The sequence below is a fragment of the Myotis brandtii genome, unplaced genomic scaffold (assembly GCF_000412655.1).
Source record: "Myotis brandtii unplaced genomic scaffold, ASM41265v1 scaffold74, whole genome shotgun sequence".
In the NCBI taxonomy this organism is placed as follows: domain Eukaryota; kingdom Metazoa; phylum Chordata; class Mammalia; order Chiroptera; family Vespertilionidae; genus Myotis; species Myotis brandtii.
Window position 1 is genome coordinate 1537748 of NW_005370944.1, and position 10875 is coordinate 1548622.

Sequence of the window (10875 nt, forward strand, 5' to 3'; positions counted from 1 at the left end):
CCCCCTCACCCCCGCCGCCAAATGCATGAATTTTCTAGTATTAAATAAAACCCTATTTATGGCTCAGTTGATAGGCTCTGGGATCATTCTTATAAGCCTGAAACATGGTCTTTCTGCATTTAATCTTTATCCTTGGGTTCTTCCTATTTACAATTAGAGAGACTTTTCCAATATATAGGTAAGATCATATCCTATTACTGCTCAAAGACCTTCCTTAGTTTCTCATCATTGTATGTCAAAGTCTAAACCCTGTATTCTGGCTTCCAGGCCCTCCAAAATTCTGGTCCCAACTAACTCTCCAGTATCACTGCCCACACAGCCTCCCTCTGTCCCTGGCACTCTAGACACTGCCATGCCTCCACGGCTTTGCACTGTGGCTCCCTCTCCCTGAAGCCTCTTGCCTAGTCCATTTCCAAGACGCTCTGAAGCAGAGCTCACATGCTTCTCTATGATCTTGCCTGACTTTTGGATGCTCAATGCACCGATCTCAACTAGAACAATTAGCAAGAGGGGTGTTGCTGATCTATGGGGGTGCTTTACTGAATTCATGCCTGAATGCCCTGGCTGGACCAGGGGTGCACCTGATTTGGCTGAAGGGAGGTCTAGGCTATGGTAGTCTGACTTTAACATGGGAAGAAACCTAAACACATACTCCACTTTCTGAGAAGTTTGGTCTAGAACAGCCGTGGGCAAACTACGGCCCGCGGGCGGGATCCGGCCCGTTTGAAATGAATAAAACTAAAAAAACAAAAGACCATACCCTTTTATGTAATGATGTTTACTTTGAATTTATATTAGTTCACACAAACACTCCATCCATGCTTTTGTTCCGGCCCTCCGGTCCAGTTTAAGAACCCATTGTGGCCCTCGAGTCAAAAAGTTTGCCCACCCCTGGTAAGAAGCTCTTGTTCTGTCTCTCTTCCTCCCCTCCCCCTTCTTCAATTCACTAATTAAGCATGGGGCTCATGGGAGAGCAGAGCAGGTCAGTTTCCTTAGCTATCCTTGCATCCTGACTCAATATACTTCATCTGTGGGCTGGGAGTCACAGACCCACATTCTCAAAGCATCACAGGGCCTGTGGTTGGTGAGGCATTTGGGATAAACCTGCAGTATGACTCTTGGTCCAGCCTGGCTCACACTGCTCTCAAGGCCAAGAAGCAGGTCTTTACTTTCTTCATCTCCTCCATAGTCCCCAGCGCAGGGCAGGGTACACTGGGAACTCCAGCAAGTCTGGTCTCTGGGGAGATGATTGTCTGTCTGTTTTCCATTTCTTCATTCCCTGAAAAATTGCTGTGAGACCAATGTGGTGCTGGTGACGTTTATATTCAGCACTTGACAAGGCTTCCTGCTGTCCTTATGGATGTGAATCTGGTGGGTGGCTGTCATGAGGGGTGGGCAACAAGTGAGGGTTAGCAGGGCTTCACTGTTCCCCTCCCTCAGGATCCCTGCCCTCATCTCTGAGGAGTTCAGCTGCTTGTCAGCAACCTGGGTGCACAATGAATGTTAAGCACTCCCCTCACCAAGTGTCTGTAAACCCTGTGCTGGGCACTCACACATGCTCCTCCTCTCAATTTTTACTACATTCCTGGCTGGTAGGAGTCACAACCCCCTTCTTTAGATGAGGAAAGCAAAACTCTAAGATCAAGTGGAAGATCCAGGATTCAAACCCAGTTTGAAGGATGCACACTTTTTAGTACTCAAAGTGTCCTGACCACATCCACAGATGACACGAAGGTTGGGGTGGGGATGGAGGCGGGACCGTAAATGTGACGCATGATAAAATTAGGGTCCAGAATGATCGCAAGCCCAGACAATGGCTGAGATGAAGAAGGTGAAATACGGCAGGGAAGAGAACCCTGCCCAAGTTCAAAATAGAGCAGCAGAAGGTGAAGATGTGCTGCCTGACAATGGCTCACATGCCAGACTAGACCACAGGCTTTCAATGGACCCCTGTAGTGTTGGTTAGTAATAAAATAAATGACAGACTTTGGCTGTACCAAAGGGGAGAATGTGTTTGGAGAAAGGGGTAATGGTCCTATTCTATCCTTCAATGTTGATCCAGCCCCATGTTTTGGGGGGAGTTTTAAGAGGAGTCTTGTCAAGAGGAAACGACCAGGAGGATGAGAAGCAGAAACCAAGCGTGACAAAGATCAGTCAGAGGAAAGAGAGCTGGTCAGGCTGGAGATGATATAACAAGTTTGCAGGCAGCAGTAGAGTTGATGTGGGCCTGGGGAGCTGACTTCTGTGAGGCTGGTCTTAGGAAAGAAAAGGTGGGGTCAGGGAGAGGAACTGGAGACAGACAGAAGGAAGAGGTTTACAAAGGAGCTGACAGATGCTGGAAAGGGCTTCCTGGGAGGTAATGAGCTTCCTGTCACAAGAAGTGAGCAAGTAGATTCTGTAGAACCCTGTGCTTCGGAGGGAGTGTCAAACTCCCTCCCTGAGGTGGAGAGCATCAGGTGGGGAGTTGTATGATAACCAAGAGACTGTGGGGGGACCAATATTTGTCCCCAAGGCATGGAGCACTAATGGGATGGGTTCGGGCATAGTGAACCCTGGAAAACCACAGGCTCTTGCCTCTTACCCACCATTCGCAGCGTCCTTTGAGCCTAGAATCTGAACAGGGAGAGGATAGGGGTTGTAGCGGTTTGGGGCAGAAGGAAAGATAGGCAGGGATGTTGTGAGGTTGTGGGAGGGGACAGCGACTCTCTCTCTGGATCCACTGTTGTCCTTATGGTAGTATTTTTAGAGCTGGCTTCTTGGGATGACAGACCAGCCAAGGAGGCAACGCTATCCCGGACACTGGGCCTTCGGGCAGCTGTGCTTGTGAGGGCATGGAGGCAAGCTTGTGTTGGGGCTTCTCAGAGAACTAGCCTGTGGCTGTCATGTGTGCTTTTCAAAGAAATTCATGAAAATTCACCAATCAAAACCAGCAGCCTATGTCCTGCCTATGCCCCCACTTTGGGCAGGTCTCCAGAGATAGTTTTGTAATCAGTGGTTTTAATTAAAACACCAGGGCAGCATGGTATCAAAGCCCCACCTGCCCCTTTCTGTGAGGGGATCAGGGAGGGGGAGGGCAGACTGACTGTGGGAGCCACCCCTCCCCCCAAGGGGTGGCAGCAGATTCCTCCTTTCCTCAAATGTGTCCTCCCTGTGCCCAAATCCATGGAAGCCTGTGGGTTTCAAGTCCTGCCAGCATCTCTCAGGGCTGTGGGCTACCTCTGTCTGGTGCCCTGGCACCCGGCCTGGACAAGACTCTGGATCCCAAACCCCAGCCCTAAGAGGGGACCCAATGACTGTATGGACTTGTCCTACCTCATGGGAGGCTGAGACCACACAACGAGCACCTAATGTGCGCACCAGGCCCCAGTGCACACGGCTGGGCCTAGAAAACCTGGTCAGGGTGGGCCTCACTCAAAGAGGACGTCTGTGAACTGGAGGGCACCCAGGAGTCTGCGGGAATTTAAAGCCAGTTCATTAAAAGAGGAGGCTGCGTAGCCTGGAGAAGCATAGACTCTCGGAGGAGCAGATCACACTCTTCAAAGGGCAGAGGCCAACATCAGAGAGGGAGTGGAGGAGACCAAAGGCTTATTCGTGTATGTATATGGGGAGTAGCCATAGGCTCAGGGGTTCTTAGAGCACAGTGGGCCTCCAAGGCCAACCCCCACAGAATGTGTAATAAGGGAAGTTTTCTTTGTATCTGTGTGTAGCTATACACCTACTCGTGTATATACACAGTTCCGCTTGAGGCAGATCACTCGAAGCAGCAGGTCCCATCGAGAAGCCCCACTGGAGGGAAAAGCTTAATCAATCACCAACACAACCAGCTTCAGGCACAACATCCCAAACCAGGAGACCACCCGTTCTTGCCATTCACTGAAATGGCTGGCTTTGTTGGCTAGTCTGCCCACCAGCATGCTGGGTGGCTGACCACGTCCCAGTGTCTCTCGACCGGTGCACAAGGCTCGCTGGCATTGCTCTGCAGCCCCAGAGGGCAGAGTCAGGAGCCTGGGGCAGAGGGAGGGCCCTTGGAGGCAGGGTGGGCTCAGTGGGGGTTGAGTGTTTCTATCAGTTGTAGCTACTGAGCCATGGCATGGGCTGCTTCTAGAGATAGTGAGTTCCTGGTCAAGGCAGAGCAAGAGGAGAGGCTGGGCTGACCACCCATAGTAGATGTTGTCAAGGAGATTCCTGCCCAGTGTGGGCTGCTGAGATACCTCTGTGCCTAATTTGGAATAGACCACAGTGCTCTTGTTCCTAGAGCTTTGAGAATGGGAGCAGTGGGTGGGGGGAGACAGTGTTCACCAAAATGTCAATTAACCAGGATGGTCTGTGCTATCCTGTGGGGCTCCCAGGAAAGCAGGCTGTGTCCTCACGCAGGGAGGCAGGCATATTTATTTTTCCTGAGTTATTTCCTCTCTACAGCACATCTGACCATGAGCGAGGAGCTGCACCTAAGACAGAGTTGTTAGCCACATGGACACGGGGCTCTGAGGAGCCCATTATCACAAGCCCCTGCAGCTGGAGTGTCACATGTGCTCTAGGACCGCTAGCCTCAGGGATGGCTTTGGAACGTGTTTGATTTAAATGGTGGAAGAGTCAATGGTTCTGGTCCCACAGGCTGGAACGCAGAGATGAAGGCCTGCAGTCCTATGTGTGAAAACATTTGTGTGTCAGTTTGCATGTGTGTATGAGCATGCATATATGTATTAAATGTGTGCACCCTGGCAAAGGTGTGTGTGCGCCTTTGTGCACATGTGACTGTGTGGTTATTTGAATGCTATTGTGTGAGTGTATATGTATGGAACTGTGTGAATGATTTCTTGGCTGTAGAATCTGAATTTCCTCTAGTATTATTTTCCTGGTACACACCCGATCTCCACCCTCTTTCTTTTCCTTTCTTCTCAGAAATCCATTACTGAAAGGTTTTTACCCACCTTCAGGGGGAGGAGGAGTGGGGGAAGGGAAAGCTAAAATCACAAGGCCCAGATCAAAACACTCAGCAGCTCAATGAATTCACAGCGTTTTCCCGCATGACTTGGAGGGATAATTTAGTGAGGTCGCCAGCTGGAAGGAAAGGGATTAATTCTGCACTTAGCACAGCTCCGGTGAATAATTCATCACCAAGATCTTTGTGCCCAGCCCCTAGGCAACTGGGAAAGTGTCCTGCACACCTGCCTGTTGCCTGCCTGGATCCCCCAGTGCCTTGATTGCTTGATACTCCTTTGGGTCCTCGGAGCACACTTGCCCCAGTGAAAGGGCAGGAGGTAGGGGGAGGTGAGGAAAGGGCTGGCAGTGGCCCTTGGCAGACTCTAGACCAGCCGTGGGCAAACTACAGCCCGCGGGCCGGATCCGGCCCGTTTGAAATGAATAAAACTAAAAAAAAAAAAAGACCGTACCCTTTTATGTAATGATGTTTACTTTGAATTTATATTAGTTCACACAAACACTCCATCCATGCTTTTGTTCCGGCCCTCCAGTCCAGTTTAAGAACCCATTGTGGCCCTCGAGTCAAAAAGTTTGCCCACCCCTGCTCTAGACCCTGAGAAGAAGGCGTGGAGCGCTGAGCTCTAATTTGGGTAATCTGTGACATTTTTCTCCAAGGACTGTCCTTCCCCTTTCTTGTGTCTTTCGCTGCTTCTGTGTTCTCCCCTCTCAGTACCTTCTGGGTCCTGGTTTGGTAGGGGGTATGTCAGTTACCTAACAAGCTCTCTCACAGGAATTAGAGGATGCTCTAGAAGGCAATGCAGAACATTGCACAGCAGGGCATGCTGATGGGAGGTCTCAGACACGCACCAGAGGCCTTGTGGGGAGGCACCTGCAGGCTGGTACATTCCTGGTTATACCCCAGAAGGGACAGTGGAAAAATTCCAGCAGGTGACTGCCAGGTACACTGGGGCCAAATGATGGAGCCAATCTGGACTCAGAGCCCAGGTATCATTGGCTAGAGAGGAAGAGACTCATCCGTCAGGCAGGGCTCAGCCCCTGGTATTTTTCCACTTGGACCAACCCAGCTGTGGTAGCAGCATCCCTACAATGGGCCCTCAAGAGGCCACACCCTAATTCCCGGAACCTGTGAGCATGCTGAGCTGTCACTCTTGTGCTTATGTTATATGGCACAGTGCACCATAAGATGGGAACGTTATCAGAGTGGGCATAACCTTTTCACACGATCCCTTGAAAAGCAGAACATTTTCACTGGCTGCTGACAGAAGAGGAATCCAGAGTTTGGGAGTTTGAGGGGGATTTAGCATGCTGCTGGCTTGAAGATGGAGGAGGCCATGGTAAGAAAGAATGTGGGCAGCCTTCAGGAGCTGAGAGAGGCCCTGGGCTGACAGCCAGCAAGGAAACAGGGACCTCCATCCTACAACTGCCAGGAACTGGATTCTGCTAATAACCTGGATGAGGCTAGGAGCTCAGTCTCCATAGCCTCCAGGAAGGAGCATGACCCTGCGAGCATTCAGATCTCAGCCGCGCTGTGCAGGACTGCCTACTGCAGAGTCTGTGCCCATCCGTGGTGTTTTTTAAGCTGCTGAGTTTGTGGCAGTTTGTTATAAGCTACAGAAGCTGATGGCCTAGTTCACCCTGTGGAACCTCAAGCCCAGTGAGCCAGGCTTGGCTTAGACCAGGTTAGAGGCTAACTCCCAGGCTCTCTCCTCCAACTCTCCTCTTTCTAACTAAGCGTTCTCTCTGGTTTTCTGGAGCCTCAAGTCACCCTCAGGTGTTTCCATCCCTGAAGCCCTGACCCCAGCCCTGAACAAGGCCAGCAATTGTGAAGGAGGCTGGGACGCACCGAGGGGCTGCTGGAGGAGGCACAGGGCTTCCAGCCCCCGACTTCAATCTGACCTTCAGCCTTACCTCAGAGGAAAGCAGCTGAAAGGAGAGATCCACCGTGGGGGCCTCGCCATTTATGGTTTTCAGCTTGGTGTCCTAGAGAGAAGGGAGCAGTCAGACCATGATGTCCAGGGCAGCTCTGCCTCTGCTGAGCCCGCTGTTCTGAGTACTCAGGAAGGTGCCTGCTGAGGGCTAGGTCCCTTTCCTTACTCAGCCTCACTGCTCCGTACACCCTTCCCCACTCCACTGGAGACCTGGCCGGCACCTTCAGACTTGCCTCCTGGTGAGTAGGGAAGCTCCCATTAGTGGAGGTCTATTATGACCATATGACCAGAAGTATTTTAGTGAAAAAGGTGGCATAGAGGTAGACAATGATGATAATAATGTATTAATTCTTATTGAGAACTTATTCTGTTCTAAGTGCTTTATGGGCATTTCCCCCAAAATCTCACAGCAAACCTATGAAAAAAGTACTATTACTATGAACCCATTTTACAGACAAGGAAACTGAGGCACTGAGACTTTAAGTAATTTTCCCACAGTCATGTAAGCTGGTAAGTAAGTGGTAGGACCAGAATTTGAACCCAGTTAGTCTGGCTCTTGAGTTTGAGCTCTCAATTCTTATTAAACAGAGAGACTGTATACAAACATGCTCTCATTTTAGAGATGGGCACTCTGAGATTTAGAGCGGTCAAGTAAGGTGGCCCAGCTTCTACCGTGAGGACCAGGGCAAGTCAGGATTTGAACTCAGGTCTGGCTGGATAGAGGCCTGAGCTCTTGCTTCTATCCCATGGAGCATCCCTGTACTCCTCCCCAAGTTGCTCTGGGGCAATTTCATCACAAGCCCAAGGGCAAGACAGACTTCTGGTGTTTGTGGATACTCCTCACATCCTCAGCTTCAAGAGTGGGGGGCCTGCTGGAAGCTGCTGGAGAAGCCAGATTCGCCTGTGTTGGTGAGGCATGGAGGAGCAAGGCGGGGTAGGGTGGGACCGGTGGACTTGCCAGGTGGCAGACTCACGGTGATGGGGAGCCTCTCTATTCGCAACCCATTCAGGCCTTTCCCTCTCAGCATCTCGGGGTACAAATGGCTCTTTAATGGCAACACGGAGACTCCCAGGGGCTTGCTGAAGGTCCACGACTCACCGCCTTTCACTGTGGTGGGGGGAGGACAAGCTGAGGCTCCCAACAAAGTCCCCCCCCTCAGGCTCTTCAGATCCCAGCCCCACCTGGGCCCCATCCTTTGGTACCCAACCCTCCCATCCCTCACCACCCACCTCCTGGCATTTGCACGCAAATACCCTCTTTCTTCTCTGCTCTTCAGGGGTTACTGAGTTCAAGGCCAGCTCTAAGCATATTTCTGCCTCTGGGTATCTCTCTTGTCTCTGTTTTTGGGGGCTTCAGTCTTATAGTGTGGACTGAAGACGGTGGATCAGCTATTCTCAGAATCTGTCTCCTCCCCACTCCTCAGGATGTGAGTCCTGAGGGCCCCACCTCCACCCACCTCACTGATAAGTGCATGGGGAGGGGTGGTGGTGCAATAAAACCACACGAACCCAGTATGGGGATAGGGCCGTACCCCAGAGCTGCAATTTAGACAAGAAAGGCAGCCTGGTGCTCCCTTGCCTGTCTGCGTGCACTGGGAGGTGGCCCTGGAACCACCCCTGCGGGAGGCAGAGGCAGGATGGCCTGAAAACCCTGTCACACGTATGCCCTTACTTGAAGTCGAGGCGTAGTACTCCAGCACCAGGGCGGCGTCTTCTGAGAAGTTGGTGGCTCCGTCTCGGCCTTGGAAGAGGAAGGACTGATTCCACAGGGGCAGCTCCGGGGGTCCCCCGGGCTTGGACAGCTGAAAGGAGAAGGTGGGAGCAGATGGTCGGCCATAGCTTCTTCCCCAGCAAGGGAGGTCCGAATATTGATTCTGTGCATGTCTATATAAGCCACAAACCTTTGTCTCAATTATAAAAGCAACACACACTTAATGAATAAACTTGGGGAAATATAGAAAAGTAGAAAGATTAAAAACCCCTAAGTTCCTATACTAAAGACAACTGTTCACAAGACAGTATATTTTTCTAGTCTTTTTCTATGCCTCTTTCGTATATGATTGCTATTCTAACAGCCCATTTTTAAAATTTACCATGAAAACCTAAACATATCCACAGTCAGAAGTAACGTTTGTCACCCAGAGTTGGCTATTCTGTCATGTTCAAGTGCCCGGTTTCTTCCTTCCTATTTTTCCTGTACTAACATGCACTGAATGTTCTTTGACATATCTCTCTGTATCTCAAATGGTGTCTTTAGTACCGAAAACAGAAATTTGAGTTAAAGAAATTCATTATGGGTAGACTGTTTTCCTAAAGAGTTGCACCGACGTTCACACCCGTGGCTGCTGTATCAGATGCCAAATTGGACGTGACCTCTCCCCTTGTTACAGCCCCTCCCTGTCCACACAGGTTTCCCAGCTCCTCGCAGAGGCCACACCAGTTCTTCAATGGACTTTCAGGGGATTTGATGACACATTAAGGCAGCAGCTCGTGTACCATGTGAGTACAACTTAAACAATGAAACAAGACAGCATTAACTATAGCTTCCAAATAAGGGCCTGAGACTCTGGGGGTGGTCAGAAAAGCCATCCGGTAGGAAGAGGGACCAGTGGAAGGCTCTGAAGGGGGACTGGCAGGGCAAGGGAGAAAGGAAGGTCTTCTGGGTGGGAAAACAGCCCAGCGAAAATGTGGAGGTGGCTGGGGTGGAGGACGCCTGGAACAATAGGGGACTCCAGGTGGAGGAGGCCCAGAATGTGGGGAGTGGGGACTGAGACCTGGGGGTGTCACCCTGTAACCCCCGCAGGCCGTCCTGCAGTCCCAGCACAGGGCGGTCATTGGTGCACTCTCTCCCAGTGGCTGTCTTGCCTCTGCCCCCAGCCAGGGGCTGTCAGCAACAGTGGCAGCGGCCCCACCTCCCATTCCCCGCTGGAGTCAGTCATCACTGGAAAGGTCAATGCAAATGCACCACTGGCTTCAGGGGCTATTGATGCAGGATCGCAGAACATCAGCGGGTCTGCTCCCCCCGCGGTGGCAGGACCCTGATGCCTGTCACACTAATGTGCCTGCTCCAGCTCTGAGGCTCAGCTGTGTCTGCCCCTGTCCCTCCCCCTGGGGAGGTGGGTTGTAGTCACTTTGGGAATCCGAACACAGGCAGTGGCTGAGGGGATGGCAGTGTTCCTGCGAGCAGGCGACAGGGCAGCGCCCAGATAGCCGCTTGGCCATGAGGCCAGGTAGGGAAGCTGCTTCTAGGTTCGGTGGCACTCGGAAGTGACCTTTTAGGATTGATTGCCAAACCATGCCATCCCAAAGCCCCCCATTCTCCTGGGTTCCAGAGGGGCATCCACATAGCCTGGACCATCTGCCAGGCACTGGGCACTCAAGGACCTGTGACTCAGTGCCCCGCTGCCCTATCCCTTGCTTCCACCCTGGGGGAGGGCTATTGAATGGATGCTGGCTGCCCTCTCTGTGGTCTATTCATGTGTCAGATGAAGTCTACAAAGCCAGAAATGGTATCTGCCTGCCCAGTATGGACAGCTCCTTCCCTGAATGTTTTCACATAAGTCCCCAGAAAATGAGTCCCCTTCAGACTTAGAATTGAGGGTGGGGGGTGGGTCAGCCTCTCCTGTGTGTGTCGTGGGCAGGGGACGGAGTGGGGCAGCAGGAGTCTAGGAAGGTATCAAGGTTAGACCACCTTCAGAGTCTAATGCTAGGGCCCTGGTGAAGGTGCTGGTGGCATATGTGTTGGGTAGGGGAGGCGGGAGGATGGCGGGTGGAGGTGGGGGAGGGGGAAGGGGAAGCCAATTGCCGTAGTTGCTAACTGGAAAGACCATGGGGCTATGGAATTAAGGAATGTGATTACTCTTCAGTTGTGACCTTCAGCAAAGCCTTTAACCTCCAGCCACTGAGGCAGACGTGCCTTCCTGGGAGAGAGAGTCTTCATTACATGGCCGTGGTCTCTCCTTCCATTTCCCAGGGCCCATCACACCCACCCCCACACCCACCC

At 51.7% G+C, this 10875-nt stretch overlaps 1 protein-coding gene across 1 annotated transcript in view; it reads right to left on the bottom strand.

Moving 5' to 3' along the window:
* CCDC33 (coiled-coil domain containing 33) overlaps nt 1-10875 on the bottom strand; it is a 104566-nt gene that overhangs the window by 60810 nt on the left and 32881 nt on the right. Inside the window, exons 8-10 of the mRNA XM_005882833.1 lie at nt 8545-8674; nt 7847-7980; nt 6853-6924 (exon numbers count right to left, since the gene is read on the bottom strand). Coding sequence (XP_005882895.1) covers nt 6853-6924; nt 7847-7980; nt 8545-8674 — 336 coding nt within the window. The remainder of the gene's footprint in view (nt 1-6852; nt 6925-7846; nt 7981-8544; nt 8675-10875) is intronic.